The sequence below is a fragment of the Carcharodon carcharias genome, chromosome 2 (assembly GCF_017639515.1).
Source record: "Carcharodon carcharias isolate sCarCar2 chromosome 2, sCarCar2.pri, whole genome shotgun sequence".
Classification (NCBI taxonomy): domain Eukaryota; kingdom Metazoa; phylum Chordata; class Chondrichthyes; order Lamniformes; family Lamnidae; genus Carcharodon; species Carcharodon carcharias.
The window spans coordinates 15,017,956-15,039,284 of NC_054468.1; the positions used below are offsets into that span (position 1 = coordinate 15,017,956).

At 44.8% G+C, this 21,329-nt stretch overlaps 1 protein-coding gene across 1 annotated transcript in view; it reads right to left on the minus strand.

Moving 5' to 3' along the window:
• Window positions 1-989: 989 nt before the first annotated feature.
• LOC121275348 (rho guanine nucleotide exchange factor 26-like) overlaps window positions 990-21,329 on the minus strand; it is a 213,825-nt gene continuing 193,485 nt past the window's right edge. The window contains exons 13-15 of the mRNA XM_041182854.1: window positions 10,195-10,265; window positions 7,587-7,691; window positions 990-1,780 (exon numbers count right to left, since the gene is read on the minus strand). Of these exons, the coding sequence (XP_041038788.1) occupies window positions 1,638-1,780; window positions 7,587-7,691; window positions 10,195-10,265 (319 nt within the window). The 3' untranslated portion in view covers window positions 990-1,637. The remainder of the gene's footprint in view (window positions 1,781-7,586; window positions 7,692-10,194; window positions 10,266-21,329) is intronic.

Genomic DNA, 21,329 nt, shown 5'->3' on the forward strand with positions numbered 1-21,329 from the left:
CATTTCTGAGGAGTTATTTGTGTCATCCTGTGTGAAGACAGAACTAAATTAGATGTTTAATTACTCTGCCATTTCCTTGTTCTCTATTATAATTTCTCCCATTTCGGACTATAAGGGACCTACATTTGTCTTCACTAATCTTTTTCTTTTTACATATTTATGGAAGCTTTTACAGTCCGCTTTTATGTTCCTTGCAAGTTTACTCTTATATTCTATTTTTCCCCTCTTAATCAATCTCTTGGTCCTGCTTTTCTGAATTCTAAGCTGCTCCCAATCCTCAGGCTTGCTACTTCTACTAGCAACTTTAAATGACTCCACTTTGGATCTAATGCTATCCTTAATTTCTTTTGTTAGCCATGGTTGGGCCACTTTTTCTGCTGCACCAGAAAGGAAGTCATGGGTTGAAGCCTCATTCCAGAGTCTTTAGCACAAAGTCCAGGTTGACACTTTCCGTGCAATACTGAGGGAGTGCTGAGCTGTCGCAGGTGCCATCTTTCAGGTGAAACATTAAACCGAGGCCCTGTCTGCCCTCTCAGGTGAATTCAGAAGATCCCATGTTGCTACTTTGATGAAGAGCAGGGGAATTTACCCTGTTGTCCTGGCCAACATTTATCCCTCCAATAACACCATTAAAAAAAAAAATGATTCGGGAAATATCGGACTGCTGCTTGTGGGAGTTGGCTGTGTGCTAATTGGTTGCTGTGTTTCCTACATTATAACAGTGCCGACACTTCACAATTACTACATTGGCCGCAAAGTGCTTTGTCCTGAGGCTGTAGAAATGCTGCATGACTGGACGTTGGCTTCTTTTTGGAGTCGGTTTTTGAATTATACAACAGAGCCCAGAGTTCGAAATATATGAAACAGGCCATTGGATAATCGAGTGTCAAAGCATCTAAAAAAGGGGGCAAGAAACTCAGGGCTGGTTACAGAGCTGTAAAGAAAATATCAGTAATATTCCCCCTCCCTCACCCTTGGTAGAACTTTTCTTTAATAAACTGCATCTTTATTCAGTGCATCGTAATCACATTAATAGTACTACAGAGCAACTCATAGTGGGGGCATCCCTGTAGTTTACTTCATTGTTTTATGTGTATTTGATAAATGGTCCAGCAGCAGCAGCTTTGCTTCAAAGGCATCCACTATTTACACGAAGAAACCCTGATACTTGTCCAATCGAATACTGCTGCTTTCATTCAAAAACCGCCAACCTCTGGATTTGCTGCTCCATCCAATGTTCTCGGGGGACCTTTCCTTTTCATCCAGTTAAACAGAACAATTCCCCCTCCCCCCTCCCTCCTCCAATTCATCACTGGGTTGTGGCAGAGATGATCTTGCTGAGGTTCAAGTGCAACATTGGACAGGCCATTCAGCCTGGGACTTTCTCGACTGCATTTTAATTGTGTGACCCCTGACCTCACCCCCGCCACGCCCCAATAGTCCTTTCAAGTGGTACGGTCCTTGTCATGGAGAATTCTCTTGGATGACTTTCTCCCAAGGCTTGACTTGGACGAGGAAGGTGGTGCAAAGATCTGGGACCGACCCTTTGTGAGGCCACGAGCACATCGCTCCTCAATGAATGGTGGAGGGGAGAATGCCGAGCCTCTTGTAACCTGCGCCCACGCGCTCTCTCTCTCTTAGACATTTGTTTCCAGTCCCAGTAGGCGGCCCATACGTTGCATGTTCTTGCTGATCGTGGCTTGGCAGGTGATGACCTTGGCACACTCCATCGGAAACCAACCTATCTCACCATCTCGCAAACGCTCGCCTTCATACCAACCTGTAAAAGGTCAAGAGGTACTTTAGTGCCCAGTTTTACCATTTTATGTGTGTGCGTGCCAGAAGGAATGGATAACATCTCCATAGATTGAGAATCAGCAATCGGGTAAGTCTCAGGATTCAAAGACTCTCCTCCTAGAGAAACCATTGACTCCAACAACACAGAAAGCAGGCCATTTGGTCCATCTAGTCTATGCCAGCTCTCAGCAAGAGTAATTCAGCTGGTTCCACTGCACTTTGGCCCTGCAAGTTTTTTTCTCTTTTCAGGTCTTTACCCAATTCCTTTTTGAAAGCCACAACTGAATCTAGGCAGTGTGTTCCAGAGACAGGGTGTAGATGGTGTAAAGGTAATGTCACTGGACTAGTAATCCAGAGGTCCAAACTAATTCTCTGGAGATGTGGGTTCAAATCCCACCATGACAGCTGGTGGAATTTAAATTCAATTAATAAACCTGGAATATGAAGCTAGTTTCAGGTAACCATGAAACTATCATCAATTGTTGTAAAAACCCAACTGGTTCACTAATGCCCTTTAGGGAAGGAAATCTGCCATCCTTACCTGTTCTGGCCCACATGTAACTCCAGACTTGTTAACTCTTAACTACCCTCTGAAAGGACCTGGCAAGCCACTCAGTTCAAGGACAATTAGGGATGGGCACCAAGTGATGCCTGTATCCCATGAAAGAATAAAGGAAAAAAAAAAACACTTGCTGTGTAAAAAAAAAAAATTTCATCATTGCTTAAATGGAGAATGGCTGCAGAATTCTGAGGTGCAGAGGGATCTAGGTGTTCTAGTGCATGAGTCACAAAAAGTTAGTATGTATGTGCTCTTTAAGTAATTAAGAAGGGTAATGGAATGCTATCCTTTATTACAGGAGGAATTAAACACAAAAGTAAGGATGTTATGCTTCATTTATACAGGGCTTTGGTGAGACCACATTTTGAAGATTGTGTGCAGTTTTGGTCTCCTTATTTAAGGAACAAAGGTGCATTGGAGGTTCAGGGGAGGTTTAATAGATTGATACCCGGATTGAGTAGGTTGTCTTATGAGGAAACATTGGACAAACTTGGCTTGTTTCCACTGGAGTTTAGAAGAATGAGGGGTGACTTGATTGAAGCATATAGGATCCTGAACAGTATTGACAAGGTGAACCTGTTTCCTCTGGTGGGCAGGTCCAGAATTAGGGGACACGGTTTTAAAATTAGGGGTCACCCTTTTAGGACAGAGAAGAGATGAGGAGATTTTTTTTTTCTCTCAGAGGGTTCTGCAACTTTGGAACTCTCTGCCTCTGAAAGCAGGGTCATTTAATATTTTTAAGGCAAAGGTAGATAGATTCTAGTTAGGCAAAGGAATCAAAGCTTATTGGGGGTAGATGGGAATGTGAAATTCGAAACATAAACAGATCACCCATGATCTTGTTGAACGGTGGAGCAGGCTCGAGGGGCAGATTGGTCTACTTCTGTTCCTATTTCATATGTTGGTGAGTTGGTTTTGCTTTATTTGATAATCGCCTTAAAGCTGTGTCCCCTAGTCTTGATATTCCTGCCACTCTCATGCTCTTTCACCACAACTCTGCATTATTTGCTTTGTCAAGCACGCATCCAATTTCTGACTCTACTGCTCTTTCATGCATGCAAATTCTGGAAACAGTGCTAATTTACCAGCATTTGAACTTCAATCTATTTAATAGGCAGCCTATTGAATGCTTTTTACTCGTTATCTTTCACAGGCGTTTAATCTAAAACCAGCCTCAAAAATTTACAACAATCTCAGACACTGTCCCAATGTAAATTTACAATCAGGAAGCAATTACTGCTAGATTACTGTGGTATAACTTTGTAACCTCTGTTATTTATGGCATCGGTTAGCTCCATCTCATAATTATTCTGACTTTCAATGTTTAAATTTTAGTGTTGCTAACCATGATTCTATGGTCAATAAATAATTGTGAGTTTGTAGCTCTGTTGTCTGACTTTCCCCTTTGATATCTGGCAAGTAAGGGTTAATATGTTTGACTTGGTAATGCGTGCAATGGGAAGTGAGTGGAGTAACTGAACCTCTAATCTGAACTGGTTGATGTAAAAGTAGCTCTACCAGATTTAAGCATTATTAACACCCAGACACAGACTGGGTGGGTCTGCTGTAGGAAGTTCCTTGACATGGGGTTAAGATGAAAGGTTATGGATTTCTCTGGTGCCTTAGATGAATATTCTTGTCAGTGTATCACTCTCAGGGTTCTTATAGAATGTCATCTTGAGGGTAGCTTAGGCCAGGTACATTTTCTCAGAACATAAGCAATAGGAGCTGGTGTAGACCATTCAGCCCCTCGAGCCTGTTCTGTCAGTCAGTAAGATTATGGCTGATCTATTGTGGCCTTAACTCCACTTTCCTGCCTGACCCCATAACCCTTGACTCCCTTGTCAATCAAAAATATGCCTAACTCAGCCTTGAATATATTCTTTGACCCAGCCTTCACTGCTCACTGCTGGAATGAATTCCAAACACTAATGATCCTCTGAGAGAAGAAATTCCTCCTCATCTCCATCTTAAACGGGAGACCTCTTGTTTTGAAACAGTGCTTGCTAGTTCTAGATTCCCTACATAAAAGAAAACATCTCCTCAGCATTTACCCTGTCAAGCCCCCTCAAAATATGTTTGAATAAGATCACTCTAATGAGTACAGGCCCAAACTGCTCAACCCTTCTTCATAAGTAAACCCTTCATTCCAGGAATCAGCCTAGTGAGTGAATCTTCTCTGAACTGCCTCCAATGTAAGGATATCCCTCCTTAAGTAAGGTGACCAAAACCGCACACAATACTCTAGGTGTGGTCTCGCCAATGCCCTGTACAGTTATAACAAGACTTGGATATGGTCTTGGATATGGGATCAGGCATACACTCCTGATTTTGGCTTGATGTACCTTGATGATAAAAAAAAATGACATGCTGCCAAACTTCTCCTCAGTAGATGCAATGGGTTGGAAAGAGTCTAAGATGAAGTAGATTGTGTAGACGTTCTTGGGGGAGAAATTGATGGGTTTTCCTTGCATTTTGCTCACAGCCACTCCTGTACCACAAGTCCTGCATCAGCTGAGAACCTGGGTGGGTGAACTCTTTCTTGCCCCACATTACTGTTGCTCCAGGAACAGCCTAGAATAGCCTGTGTGAGAATGTGGGCAAACCGTGCAAACACCTACTGACCCCAACATGACAAAGATAGAGAGGAGGGAGAGCGAGCTGGACAGTATATTCAGAGGTATTAGTGTGCAGTTCATAGCAACAGGGCGGGGATATTCAGCCCTTCGAGCCTGCTTCAATTCATTCAATTAGAACATGGCTGATCTGTGCCTCAACTCCATTTACTCGTCTTTGCTCCATATCCCTTGAAATCGTTACTGAACAAAAAGCTATCGATCTCTGTCTTGAAAGCTCCATTTCTCTTCCTGCAGCCACAGTCAAGAGACAGAGAGATTTCCAGACAGAGTAAAAGTATATGAAAAGAGCAGGAAGGGAGGGGATGAGATTGGGGACAAGGTGGAAGGGCGTGGTTGACTTTTGTTTCTACTTGTTCTTAGGATGTGGCTGAAACTGGCAGGAGTGCACTTATTGCTCATCTCTGGTTATCCTGAGAGGTTGTTGGTGGGCCTTCACCTTGAACTGGCGGAGTTTTGGTGGTGAATATATGCAACAACTATTTTTAGACATGACTGGGACTTGCCAGAAAACACTTTGCCACATAAAAGGTATTGAAAACCTGTAACTCTTTATCCAACTGTTGAGTCTGGGTGGGGGAGGTGCCGGGGGGTGGGGGGTGGGGGGGGTGGGGGGGTGGGGGGGGGGGTGGTGGGTGCGGCGGGGGGCGGGGGGCGGCGGGGGTGCAGTCAAATGAAAATTTCAGAACCGAGTTTGGTAGATTTTTGTTAGGTAAGGGTATTAAGGGTTACAGAACCGAGGTGAGTCAATGGAGTCAAGTTATAAATCAGCCATCATTTAATTGAGTAGAAGAACAGGCAAGATGGGCTGAATGGCCTCCTCCTGTCCCAGTGACTGCCATCACAGGTTAGGAAGGGTACCAGGTTCTGCCCTTGAAAGACAACAAGGAACCACATTAAGAGATTTTTGTAAAGGCAATCTACCACCTTTTATAAATTACATCAATGGATGAACTCAATTTTCAAGTTGTGGGTGGATTTGACCTCATGACTATAGGTATTCTTGGTCTAGCAAAATAGCTGCCATGCCACAATACCCAAACAGCTACTCATATTGCATTCAGGGCTGCTTTAACACCAGAACTGAGAGGTTTTAAACAGACTGAGGCTCTTCTCTCTTGTGAAATGAAGGCTGAGACCCCCAAAACCAAGTGCCATTAATATATTAAACAGTCATTAGTAAATTCAACATGGAATTCAGGGTAAACTTCTTTGCCCAGAGAATGGTAAGACTGTCGAACTCGGCTACCCCAGGGAATGGCTGAGGTGAGAACACATTTAAGGGGAAGCTAGGTAAGTACACGAGGGAGAAAAGAATAGAAGGGTTATGTTGTTGGGGTTAGATGGAGAAGGGTGGGAGGAGCCTCATCTGCAGCATAAGCCAGTCTCTGGTACATACTGGCATGGATCAGATGGGCTGAATGGCCTGCCTCTGCTGTAAATGTAATCTTGTAGGCGCGGCACTGGAGTTTTCCCCGGTGATCCTTCTGTTCTGACGATGCAAGATTGGTGAAAGTTCAGCGTAAAATCCTGTTATGGTTTAACAGTGCGCATTCACCCATTTCTCCTGTGTTCGCTGACTCACGATGACTCCTGGTTAAGCAATGCCTCAATTTTAAGCTTCCCATACTTCTCTTCCAATCACTCTATGGCCTCACTACTCCATATCTCTGTAGACTCCTCCTACCCCACAACCCTCTGAATTATCTGTGCTCCTTCAATTCTGGCCTCTTGCACGTTCCCCAATTTTGATCAATCCACAGTTGTTACCTTCTTCAGCTGCCAAGGCTCCAATTCCTTCCCAACCTCTCTGCACATGGTTCTGGGTTCAAGTCCTACTCCAGGTTTGAGCACATAAAATCAACGCTGACACCTCAGTGCGGTAGTGAGGGGGTGCTGCACTGTCAGAGGTGCCTCAATACCTCTCTCACCTACTTGGGATCTTTTTGTCTCTCAGGGACTCAAGGGATTTGGGGAGTGGGTGAGGAAGTGGAGTTGAAGCTGAAGATCAGCCATGCTTAAATTGAATGGCAAGGCAGTCTCAACAGGCTTCATGGTCAATTCATGCTCCAAAATCTTGTGTTCTTGTGATGCTGCTTAAAACCTACCTCTTTGACTAAGATTTTGGACATTGGACCAAATATTTCCTTATGTGGCTTGGTGTTAAATTATATTTGATAACCATCCTATGGAGCATTTTGGGACATTTTACTATTGCTGAAAAAAAGACATACTGTTAAAGCTTTTTGTCTTGCACTCATCAGGACAGACTCAAGAATGCCAAATTTCACAGGGAACAACAATTTATACCGCATGAGAAAAGGGTGCAAGCATAAATTGTTGCTCCCTTTGAAAATTGGTATTCTTGTGTTTGTCCTGATGAGTACAAGATGAAAAACTTCAGCAACTTGTCTCTCTTTTCAGCAATACTTCAATTCTATACTGCCAAATGACTATAATTTATTAAGTTAAGGATGGTATGTGGTGGAGAGAGAGGGTCCCCAACCATGCCTTGTCTCCCCCTCCCCTCCCCCAGATAGTCAGCGCCTGTGTAGTTTAACTATCGTACAGAGCACACAGGGTAGAATACTCACCATCATCTACACTCTGGTATAGCAGGACCACATCAGCGACCTGGAGGGACAGCTCATCAGGTTGTTTGGCTGGGTACGTTCTGGTGATCTCCACCTGGGTCAAGGCTGTCATGAAGGGAAAGAACGTGGTCAGGTATCGTTTGGCCAGCGCACTGTTTAAGCCTTCAAATACTCAATGCTCGTCTGCCAGTTTGGAAGGAACAGAATCTGGTCAGCTGGGTCAGAATTCAAAAGCAGAGAAGTTGTGTTAAACCCTTGATTAGACTGCACTTGATGTACTGTGCACGGTTCTGATCTCCCCTAACATACAGGATATAGAAGCACTGCAATAAAAATTTATAAGGATATTATATCAAACTGCAAGGGTAGAATAAGACTGGACAGGCTGGAGCTCCTTTCTGTAGAAACGAGAAGACTGGGAGACAACCTCATAGAGGTCTTCAATGTAAAGATTGGATTTGACAGGTTGTATATACAGAAGGTATTTCTGTCTGAGTTGAAAACTATGGCTATAAATATTATACAATATCCCCAAAGGCTAACCACCAACTACAAGGCACAGGTCAGGAGTGTGATGGAATACTCTCCAATTGTCTGGATGAATGTGACTCCAACAACACTCAAGAAGCTCGACACCATCCAGGACAAAGCAGCCCAACTTGATTGGCATCCCATCTGCAAATATTCACCCCCTCCATCACCAAAGCACAGTGGCAGCAGTGTGTACCATGTGTAAGGTGCATTGCAGCAACTCACCAAGGCTCCCCACAAGCTCTATCATGTAAAAGGACAAGGGCAGCCGACGCATGGAAACACCACAATCTGGAAGTTCCCCTCCAAGCTATATACCATACTGACTCGGAAATATATCACTGTTCCTTCATTGTCACTGGATCAAAAACCTGGAACTCCCTCCCTAACAGCACTGTGGGCGTACCTACACTGTGTGGACTGCAGTGATTAAGAAGGCAGCTCACCATCACCTTCTCAAGGGCAATTAGGGATGAGCAATAAATGTTGGTCTAGTGTGTGGTCAGCTATGACTCAGTTGGTAGCATTCTTGCCTCTGAACTACAAGGTTTTGGGTTGAAGTCCCAGTCCAGGGCTTGAAACATAAAATCAAAGCTGACACTCCAGTGCAGTAATGAGAGAATGCTGCACTGTTGGAGGTGCCATCTTTTAGATGAGATGTTAAACTAAGTACCTGCTTGGGTGGATGTAAAAGATCTCAAGGCACTATTTCGAAGAGGAGTAGGGGAGTTATCCACAGTGTCCTGGCCAGTATCTATCCCTCAATCAACGTCACACACACACAAAAAAAAATCTGCTTATCTGGTCATTAGCACATTGTTATTCATATTCTTAAAAAATATTGGCGGAATATGGATGTTAGTCTGTGATGCTGACACAGCCAAGCAGAAGCCAGTGACACCCACATCCCATGAAAGAATAAAAAGATGGTTGCTAATAAATCCAAGATGGAATTCAGAAGAAACTTCTCTTCTCAGAGCAAAACACGATAGATGCTGGAAATTTGAAATAAAGACAGAAAATTGCTGGAAATACTTAGCATCAGTGGAGAGAGAAACCGAGTAAATGGGCTGAATTTTACCACGGGCTTCGGGTGCTGATGTTGGGTCAGAATGAGAGTCCAATGTCTGCACTTATCAGCAGCTGGGCCAGTTCGGTGATTTTCCTGAAGTCGGCCTCCTGACTGGCAGTCTCCAGTTCCGCTGTCCAATTAAAGCCTGGCAACCCTGAAGCCTTAGCAGTGCCACTGGCTGCTGCGGCAGGTAAGAGACCGAGAGGTCTCGGAGGTGTAAGTTAAATAAGAACTAGTGAAGACCGAGGGTGAGAAGGCCCCCTTTGTCAGAAATGGGTAAGTTTAGAGATGTAAAGGTTGAAACAAGTGCAGAGGCTATGAAAGGGGTGGGGGTGGTGGTGGTGAGGAGTATGGGATAAACAACAAGGTCTGTAACAGGATGGAAGGCAGGAGAGATTAAATGACAAAAGCAATGATGGTGCAAGATAAAAACGGAGCGGCGATTGGATAGGTAAAGAAATAAAAGATATGTCCAGTGGAGGTGTGAGTGACAAAATAATGAACGTCTGCTGTCCGAAAGCCAAAAAGAAACCCAAACTAGGGAAGAAAGAGGAATGGGAGTAGAGGTGATCTGAAATTGTTCAGGTGAAGATAAACATTCGCATAGATTTGTTGAGCTGAATGGCCTCTTGACATAAAAACAAACTTCACTATTGTGTCAGTTTGAAGACCTCCAGAATCACCCCGCCTTTCTGGTTTGCAGTCCAATATGATGTTCGGATATCCCCTTGTGAGCTAACGGATTGCATTCGGTTCTGGTGCAGAAATGTCACACGTTCTCTGACAGAACAGAATGTGGCCTGGCAGAAATGCAGGAGCCGCACTCTGCCCCTGTGTCCAGCTGGTGGCAGTACAGGAGCAGCAATCGCTGGCTCCTTTGCCATAATCATTCCCTTCCTCCTTCCTTCCGAACCCTCCCCACCCTCCTCCCCGCCACCCACCGCCCGCAAACTCCCCCCACCGCCCCCCACCAGGTCCATCCCACACTTCTGGCCGCACACTTACTTGTCCTGTCTGGGTGTTGTCTCTCAGTGCTCTTCTGCCCCAGGGCTGTGAACCAACGAGCACGGTCACTCCTGCACAAGAACCAACAAAAACAAGTGAGGTTCCATTCTTTCCCAAGTGACCTTTGAGTGGCCACAGTTTCCAACCTTCTCCTGGGCCTTTGACCAAACTGCACAATTCTCATGGTTAAATGAAGCTCATTTAACATCCCACATAATATTTATATTAAACAACGGTCCTCAGTTTAACTTCCTCACAGAAAGTTGCTGTTCCTGTGAAGTGCATAGTAATTACTCCATGTGTAATACTCAGTGTAAGATCCTCCCGTTGTCTCAGATCAATTCAAGTGATTCTTTTCTCATTACCCTTCGTACTCTCGCCCTGCTCTCCATTTTTAAATTTCTATCAAGGGACGTGGGCATCATTTGTTGCCCATCTCTAATTACCCTTGAACTGAACAAATTTCAGAGGGCAGTTAAGAGTCAACCACATTGCTGTGGGTCTGGAGTCACACGTAGGCCAGACCAGGTAGGGATGACAGACTTCTGGGCATGAGTAAACCAGATGTTTTCTTTAATACAACAATCAATGACCATTACTGAGGCTAGTTTTCAATTCCAACAGCTGTAATGGTGGGATTTGAACCCACATCCCTAGAAAAATTACTCTGCTCTCTGGATTACTAGTCTAGTGACATTACCACTGCACCACTATCTCCCTAGCTTTATACTGGGGCTATGGTTCTACTGATTAACTTCATCATCCTGAGAACTCTGTATGAGTCACCACCATATGATTATTTATTCAATTATGGGGACGTTGTGGCTAAGATAGGTTGTTATGATCTGTAACAAAAACAAAAATAGCTGGAAGAACTCAGTGGGTCTGACAGCATCTGCGGAAAGGAACACAGTTAACGTTTCGAGTCCGTATGACTCCATCGGAACTAAGGAAAAATAGAAATGAGGTGAAATATAAGCTGGTTGAGGGGGGTGGGACAGGTAGAGCTGGATAGAGGGCCAGTAATAGGTGGAGGCAAAGAAGAGATTGCCAAAGATGTCATAGACAAAAGGACAAAGGGGTGTTGACAGTGGTGATATTATCTAAGGAATGTGCTAATGGTGACATTAAGGGTAGAAAGCAGGACGAGCAAGTGACAGATAGCCCTATGTGGGGAAGGGATCGAAATGGGCTAAAAGGTGGAGCTAAAAGAATGGATGGAAATTTGTCCTTAACCTCGTCTCACTTCCTCCAAATAAAAGGTGTGGCTATGGGTACCCGCATGGGCCCCAGTTATGCCTGTCTCTTTATGGGGTATGTGGAACATTCCTTGTTCCAGTCCTACTCAGGCCCCCTCCCACAACTCTTTCAAGTACATCAGTGATTACTTCGGTGCTGCTTCATGCTCTCATCTGGACCTGGAAAAATTTTTATTAATTTTGCTTCCAATTTCCACCCTTCCATCATTTTCACATGGTCCATCTCTGACACTTCCCTTCCCTTCCTTGACCTCTCTGTCTCAATTTCTGGTGATTTACTCTCCACCAATATTCATTACAAGCCTACCGACTCCCACAGCTATCTCGGCTACAGCTCCTCACACCCCGCTTCCTGTAAGGACTCCATCCCATTCTCTCAGTTCCTTTGCCTCCGTCGCATCTGTTCCAATGATGCCACTTTCCAAAACAATTCCTCTGACATGTCTTCCTTCTTCCTTAACCAAGGTTTTCCACCCACAGTGGTTGACAGGGACCTCAACCGTATCCGGCCCATCTCCCGCGCATCCGCCCTCACACCTTCTCCTCCCTCGCAGAATCATGATAGGGTCCCCCTTGTCCTCACTTATCACCCCACCAGCCTCCGCATTCAAAGGATCATCCTCTGCCATTTCCGCCAACTCCAGCAAGATGCCACCACCAAACACATCTTCCCTTCACCCCCTGTTGACATTCCGTAGGGATCATTCCCTCAGGGACACCCTGGTCCACTCCTCCATTGCCCCCTACACCTCAATCCCCTCCCACGGCACCTTCCCATGCAGCTGCAGAAGGTAGACCTGCCCCTTTACTTCCCCCACTCCTCACCAACCAAGGGCCCAAACACTCCTTTCAAGTGAAGCAGCATTTCACTTGCACTTCCCTCAATTTAGTCTACTACATTCGCTGCTCCCAATGTGGTTTCCTCTACATTGGAGAGACCAAACGCAGACTGGGTGACCGCTTTGCAGAACACCTTTGGTCTGTCTGCAAGCATGACCCAGACTTCCCTGTCGCTTGCCATTTCAACACTCCACCTTGCTCTTACATGTCCGTCCTTGGCCTGCTGCATTGTTCCAGTGAAGCTCAATGCAAACTGGAGGAACGGCACTTCATCTTCCGATTAGGCGCTTTACAGCCTTCCGGACTTAATATTGAGTTCAAAAACTTCAGATCATGAACTCCCTCCTCCATCCTCACCCCCTTTCCGATCTTTCTTTTTCCAATAATTTCTAATTTTTTAAATACATTTTTAAATATATATTTTTCCCACCTATTTCTATTATTTTAAAATATATTTCCATCCATTGCTTTATCTCCACCTTTTAGCCTATTTCGATCCCTTCCCCCAATCCCACCCCCAATAGGGCTATCTGTCACTTGCTCGTCCTGCTTTCTACCCTTAGTGTCACCATTAACACATTCCTCAGCTAATATCACCACCGTCAACACCCCTTTGTCCTTTTATCTATGACATCTTTGGCAATCTCTTCTTTGCCTCCACCTATCACTGGCCCCCTATCCAGCTCTACCTGTCCCACCCCCCTCAACCAGCTTATATTTCACCTCATTTCTATTTTTACTTAGTTCTGTTGAAGAGTCACACGGACTCGAAACGTTAACTGTGTTCCTCTCCGCAGATGCGGTCAGACCTGTTGAATTTTTCCAGCTATTTTTGTTTTTGTTTCAGATTTGCAGCATCTGCAGTATTTTGCTTTTATTATATTATAATCTGTAATGCACTGTGCAACATGGTCATGGCAGTCGATTCAATAGTAACTTTCGGAATTAAATTGGATAAATACTTGAAAAGGGAAAAAAAATGGCAGGGCTCTGGGGCTAGAATGTTGGGGGTGGGACTAATTGGGAAGCTCTTTCAAAGAGATGGCAAAAGCGCAATGGAGTGAATGGCCTCATTTTGTGTTGCATGATTCCACCAATGAAATTGTTCCTGCAGGCAAACAAGAATGTTGTGGTGATATGCCGATTTTTCAAGAATAGGCAAGTTCGCTTCAGTATCCTGGGCCATTATTTATCATGCAAACAGATTATCTGGTCCATTATCGCCAGGCTGTTTGTGGGAGTTTGCTGTGTGCAAGCTGGATGCATATTTCCTTTTTATATCAGTGACGGTAATTAAATGGTCATGAAGCACATTGGGATGCCTTGAAGTTATGAAAGGCTCTGTAGAAATCCATTTTCTTTGTGGTCTTATGAATATTTTATACAGATTTGTCGTTAAATTTTGACTTGTGAGCACACAAGGATCAATACGTTATATATCTGACTGGGAAGCAATCCTTTCTCTGTTCCTCCTGCTTGTGCAATAGCCAAAAGGACCATGGGCAAGGAGTGTGTGGATGAAATGATGGACACCCCCTGCAGTTCATGGTCAGTTTATGGCACGACTAGTTACATATTAGACAGACAAATATGGGAACAGCAGTGTAGTTAACTCGGTACCCAAAACCTGGGCTGCAAGGTGCAATCATTAATGTATTAACACACACACACTCATCGATATACACAGACATTTTTTGACAGTATCTCAGCCACGGCCTTGTGCTGGGCAACATGTGAAGCTAATTCAGTGTTAACGTGTGATTTGGTCACACATACACTGAGAGTGTATTATAGGTTCAGTGCTGCGTAACATAAAAGCTGATTGTGAAGCCAAGGGATTGTACTGAGATGGCTGAATGAATTATTCGAGCTCCCCTGTCATTTCTGGGCTTTGAGCCATTTTTCATTCACTTATTTCCACAGGAGACTCTCCCTGCTGAGGGACTGAGTGCACATTCTGTCACGCTATGTATCAAAAGGAAAGGGCTTAGTACTTGGAGCTCGCTGGGAAGATGCAGGCTGCTTTGACACCTTGTCTCCTCACTCCCTTTATTAATTGCAACAGCACTGTCACAGTGAAGTGTTGTAAAGATGGCCCCCTTCTGTGTTCACTCAAAATTCTGCATTAAAATGTCAACCCCAATATTTTCCACTCCTCTTATTCTCTTCAGTGCCTTTCATGACTTCAAGACATCCAAAAGCACTTCACAGTCAATGACTAATGCGGCAGCCAATTTGTGCACAGCAAGATCCCAGAAACAGCAATTTCATAATGATCAGATATGCTACTTCAGTGATTTGGTTGAGGGATAAATATTCTCCCCTGGTCTCTGAAGAGATTGGACAAACTCCAGCTGCCCTTCTTCCACACAGTGCCATGGAATTGGAACCTTTTAAGTCCATCCGAGGGGCCAGACGCTGCCCGGACTTCATGTCCCACTGAAACGACTGCACTTCTGACAGTGCAGCGCTCCCTCAGTGCCTCGCTGGATTGTGCGGCTAGCTTACATGCACAGGTCCCAGGAGTGGGGTTTGAAATATCCTCCAACTCACAGGTGACAGTGCCAGCCATTGTGTCAAGATAGTTACTTAAACTATAATGTAAAATAGATAATTCCATGTTCTTTATCACTTTCATTCTATTACAGCTGCTGCCGAAACTGGGACGGTACCCAATGTCAACAGAATGGTAAGTATAATTTAAGGGGGGGTGCTGGCCTACATTTTAGATGAAACGCTTTGGGCTACACCCTCTTATTGGCCCTCACGCACTGATTACAACATCCTCATTATTATGAGGCACTTTCTGGCGCATGAAGGACTTTGGCTGTGTCGATAAGGAGAAACTGTTTCTAATGGAAGGAGGGTCGGCAAGCAGGGGGTCATGGATATAAGGGAATTGGCAAAAAGAACCGGAGCCAGAGTTGAGGAGAATTTTTTGAATCTGAAAGGTTGGTGGCAGCAGATGCAACAGAAACTTTCAAATCGGAACTGGACAAATACTTGATGGGAAGAAAATTTGCAGGGCTCTGGGGAAGGAAAGGGGAATGGGACTGATTGGATAGTTCTACAAAAGAGCCAGCAAAGGCACATTGGGCTGAATGCTCTCCTGTGCTGCATCATTCTGTGATTCTTATGTGTAGGAAGAAATGGATTTGTCTTTTGACATCCAATAAAGAAGGTTTCCAGAAATCCTGCTGTGTATGTCTGGACCAAGCCCTGGACTGGATGCTGAGTGTGAGTCGCTGAGAGGCATTCAGAATCCTCTGTGTTGGTGTGAGCTGAGAGCTTGCATGACCTCATTAAAAAACAGCAATCATTCCTTGTTGGGTCACATCTGTGTTTGCACAATTTGGAAACAATTTAACTGTCCTTGGAGACCAGTCTACTTTGACGATCTAAAACCCAGAAGTGTACTTGAGAGTTTAATAAAAGCACAAAATCATACGGAACCAGCAGAGGGAGGGCAGAACAGAAGAGGTTGAGGGGGTGACCTGATACAGGTCTTTAAGATCATGAAAGCATTTTTAAAAGTTCCTTTTACGATATGTGGGCATCGCTGGCTAGACCAGCATTTATTACCCATCCCCAATTGCCCTTGAGAAGGTGGGGGTGAACTGCCTTCTTGAGCCGCTGCAGTCCATGTGGTGTAGGTACACCCACCGTGCTGTTAGGGAGATAGTCCCAGGATTTTGACCCAGCAACAGTGAAGGAACGACGATATATTTCCAAGTCATGATGACGTGTGACTTGGAGGGGAACTTCCAGGTGGTGGTGTTCCCATTTATCTGCTGCCCTTGCCCGTCATGAAGTTGTGAGTTTGGAAGGTGCTACCTAAGGAGCCTTGGTGAGTTTGTGCAGTGCATCTTGTAGATGGTACACACTGCTGCTACTGTTTGTTGGTGGTGGAGGGAGTGAACATTTCTGGATGGGGTGCCAATCAAGCAGGCTGCATTGTCCTGGATGGTGTCAAGCTTCTTGAGTGTTGTGGGGGCTGCACTCATCCAGGCAACTAGGATGGACATAGAGATGTTTCCACCTTCAGGAGACCACCAGAACTAGGGCTCATTATTATAAGATAGTCATCAATAAATCCCTTAGAGAATCCAGGAAAAACCTCTTTACCAAGAGTGTGGTCAGGGTCTAGGACTTGGTGCCACATCATGTGCTTGAGGCAAATAGCACAGTATCATTTAAGAGGGAGTTAGATAAGCATGCTGGGGAGAAAGGAATAGGAGGATATGCCGATACAGTTAAGAGAAGTAGAATAGCAGGAAGCTTCTGTGGGGCATGAATAAAGGCACAAGACAAGTTGGGCCAAATGGCTGTAAATTCCATGAACGGCTTTGGCAGCTTTTGATAGAAATTCCTCTTTGGAGCCCGAGCATCATAGCTTGGTGAGTTTTGTCGCAAAACTGACAGGAGTTGGCCAGTGGCCTGGCTTCTGCCCACCAAGCTCCCACACCCCAGCACCTGACACCAATAAAGCTTACATATTGTGAGCAGAAAAATTTCTTTGCCAAATTGACTGCCAACAATATTTCCTTCCTTGGCTTGCCAAAACACAGTTCATTAATCACCAAGCATATCCGCACCCACCACCGCCCCCCCCAACCCCCCTCCACCCCGGTTCCAGCTTCCCTCAGTCTGAGCTAAGTTGGCTTGTGGGTGTTCATTGGCAAGCAAACTCACAGGATGGGGCAGTAACCAGTTCCACCCCTCAGTACTTCACTGGAAGCTGTGGTCTGGATTCTAGAGCTGTGCTCCTCCAACTCAGAAGCAAGAGTGTAGCCCGTTCAGCCACATCTCACAGCTCACCCCGGCCGGCAGGTTTGCACAGACGAGGTGATGCAGAATCACAGGTTAGTGTGACACTCGCTGATCAAACATAAAATAAGCAGGATGTTTTCCTGTAGCCCAGGAAAAAGTGGGAAAAATTTATTTGCATCACTACCGTTTTTCTGGACGTAGCGATTTCTGGGCTGTGAGGCACTTGGCCAACGTGGGCCTCTGATGTGGCTATCACCTTTTTGGTCTTTGGCTGCTTATAGGTCTCCTTGGCAGCCACCTGAAAGTATGGAAAGAAAGACTAGATTTAAGCCTCCTCTAGGTATTTGTCCGAAACTAGGCAGAGAATGTGCAGGCCAGGAGTTCTTGGTTAAGAAGCAGGGGCCTAACCTTAAAGGGATTGCCAGAGGCCAAGATAACAGGCAAGTAAATGTATTCTAACTTCCCGTTAAGAGGGAGTTGGGGAGGGAGAGCGCAAGAGTCAGTTCTCCTGGTTGCATGGCGAGCTGCCTCTAGACACTGGGCATACCCTGGCAGCTCACTGCACACCCTGATCATTGAGATGAGGCCTGAGGGTCAATTTGCTGAGGGTCCTTGGCCTTATTTCTTCAGGGGCTACCCAATTTTAGCTCTACCAGTTAAAACCTGGAGCACCATTACTGGTGAAGGTGTACATCAGGTGCTGTCAGATTAACAATTTCTCAATGAGAGCTTCAAGGTCTTCATGTGCCAAATGCAGCTCTAATATCTGCGACCAATTGGATGGCACCAAAGGCCAGTTTCAGCTGGGCTGCACAATATTAGTAATAATACTCAGAAAATTGCTCTGCACACTGTTTAACAAAGCTGTTTAAAAAAAGGGGAAATTCATGCTAACAAATTCATTGCTCATTTCAGAAGGCCCAATTTCACCCCCAAGGGCACAGTCTGAATTCATCCCTTCATTGCTTCATAAATGAACTGCTTCAACTAGTGATTAAACATGAAGGGTTTTCTCTTGTGTGTCAATGAGTGTCCCTGTCTTCTAGTGAAGTCAAAATTAAATGGGATGTCTCAGTTTCCATGGCACCGCAGCAAACAGTTGGATATTGTTGCTTGGTGTTGGAGGCCTCCCTCCAAGCCAGCAAATGGCTGCCCTCAGGAAATTGGGAGCATCCACAACAAAATGTTCATTTCCTGTGCTGATGAAATGATAAGAATCTCAGCATTGTGGGAACTGAATACTGGAGTACTGTTCTGCTTCAGCTAGACGTCTGGATGTTCTCACTAAAGCAACAGAACAACTTGTCCAAGGCAGAAACCCAACACCACCCTAACTTGCCTGAAGATCACTCAAATCCATTGTACACATCCACTGAAGCCTGTGCTGAGCCAGGACTCAGGGCTTTTATTTATTGTTCTTGATGCAAACAAAATATACCAGTGAATTGTTTTTATCATTCATTCTCAGGATGTTGGGGTTGGTGGCAAGGCCAGTGTTTGTTGCCCTTCCCTAGTTGTTCTCAGCCTTCTTTGACCACTGCATTATGTAGAATTACACAGAATTGTACAGTGGAGCTGTTCAATCTAACTTAGCCCATACCGGTGTTTATACTCCACACAAGCTTCCTCTCATCCTACTATATCTCACCCTGTCAGCAGTGAGTATGGTGATGGTCCTCCCATAGTATAAAGTGCTGGTCCTCCCAAAGTGTTGTCAGGTGGGGAGTTGCAAGATTTTGACTCAATGTTGGTGAAGGAATAACCAATATATGGCCAAGTTGGGGTAGCGTATGCAGCTTGGAAATGGCGGTGTTCCCATGCACCTGCTGCCCTTGGTCCCGCTAAACAGCAGAGGCGTGGGTGAATTACAAAATATTGGTGGTTATTCAGAAATTAGACTGCCATCCTGTGACTGAGATAGGAAGAGCAGCAAAACTATTACCGGAATTGGTCTCCCCATCTCTGTGACCACCCCCAGTTCTATAACCTTCCGAGATGACCACCCTCCTCCAATTCTGGCCTCTAATGCATCCCAATTTTAACTGCTCCACCATAGGCGGCCACGCCTTCAGCTACCTAGGCTCTAAGCTCTGGAATTCCCGCCATAATCCTCTCCACTCTTTCTCTCTCGCTCCCTCTCTTCAAACTACTCCTTAAAACCTACCTCTTTGACCAAGCTTTTGGTCACTTGCCCACTCTATGTAGCTTGGTGTCAAATTTTGTTTCATAATGCTGCTGCCAGGCATCATGGGATGTTTTCCTATGTTAAAGGTGCTGTATCACACTCTGAGCTTGTTTGAGTTCTGAACAGGAATCCCTTGTCGCTGATGTGCACTCTTTACTGACAGTATGTTGGTCTGGCTTCATTTCCATTATATTCCACTCCTGGTTTTTGGCATTCAAAGCCTTTGACACCTCAGGCATATGCTGTAATGGCATTTATAGTGCAGTTCACATGTTGTTGAATCCACTAACAGCTGATCTGATTACCCTATGTCCACGAACTGCCACTGTTTATTCTGTAAGTGTAACTTGGTGCCTGTTGATGGATTTTAGACCCGCTGGCTCCCTCGGTTTTTACAAAAGCTTATTTTACAACCCCCAAACTACAGAAGAAAGACAGACTAGTGGATTTAAAAACAAAAAAACTGCGGATGCTAGAAATCCAAAACAAAAACAGAATTACCTGGAAAAACTCAGCAGGTCTGGCAGCATTGGCTGATGCTGCCAGACCTGCTGAGATTTTCCAGGTAAGACTAGTGGATTTGTTCTCCAAATCCAGCATTTTCAATTAGTTTAATTTATTCTACCCATACTCTGGAGAAGAGACATTGACACTATAAAATGTGCTTGGATTCAGCATGAGAACTCTCACTGTATGTCCCCTCACCATTAGACAACCTTCATTTTAACCTTTCCACAAATATTGGTAGAAAATCATATGTATATGTAAATCACAATATCCTAGATAAATTTATCCATTGAATTTCCTTTTGTGCCTTTAAAGAGGGGCCTGAGCAACTCGCAAAGCCCTGGGCTCAGGGTCAATGATCCACATTTTGCTGTCAAAATAACAGTAAGGCTAATGGCAGTCCTCATTATTTAAACTGACAACAACTCCAGACGAGGGGTAGGTGCGAGGTCAAACACTAATATCCCAAATTCGATGTCTGAGGTGCTTTGTGTAAACAGTATCTCTCTGCTGCACTGTTGAAATGTGTTGAAGGGTGTCAAGCTGCTCTTTGCACAAGAGGTTTCAACCAAACTCAGTCTTGTCACTTCAAGCGTAAGTTCCCCTTAAACTATGGGGAGAATTTTCCGCTTGGCGAGCGGGGGTGGGGCCCACTTGCCGCGCGTCATTTAGATTTTCAGTTCGGCGGGTGCGCAGCCAACTCGGCTGCGCACCCACCGAACTGTCAAAGGCCTATTAAGACCTGTTAAAAACTAATTAATATAATTAAATGAGCTGCCTGAACAACCTTAAGGTCGGCGGGGGGGGCAGGCAAAGAGCCCAGGTGGCCTTCGCACTTTTCATGGAACCTCATCCACGGGTGGGATGAGGTTTCGTGAAGTGTTTAAAAATCCAAAAAAAATTATTTAAAAAATTCATTAACAGGCCCAGACTCAGGGAATCCCCATCCCCCCGCCTGCTCAGGGAGCGCTCAGCGCTTCCAGAGCGAGCTTCACGCTGGGCGGGACTTAATTGGCCCGCCTAGGTAAAATGGCGGCACGGACCCGATCGGGGGTACCGATTAGGTTCGTGCTCGCTCCCACCCCCCGATGGGGGGAAAATTCAGCGCTATGTGATAGTTATTAATCACTGCCAATCAACCTACCTGGCACTGAAAATGAACTATTACGAGTGTGGAGTCTTATTCCTTCACATACTAATTGTTGTTGGAGATTTAAAAAATGCAACATTTTGAATTTCTTTCCTAACTTTTCCTTTCTGTCTCTTTTGCTCTCCATTAATTCAAGTGTTTCTTTCCCTCTTTATCTCTCTTTTTATACTTGATTTGACCTTGAATTCATCCATATTTTGTTACTGTTCCTTCTTAGTCCTTGCCCAGTTATTTCCACAATCCTTTAATCAAAACTGGTTAAGGACACAAACAACTGTTTGTCCTGTTCACTGAAGTTTTGGATATCTGATATTCCTCCAACAACTTCCCATGCAATAAATTTAAAACTCTAGTGGCAGGCCCCATCAGATCCTATAGCAGCAAAATCTGGCCCGATATTTTTGCTCGGAGCTGTGAATCCTTG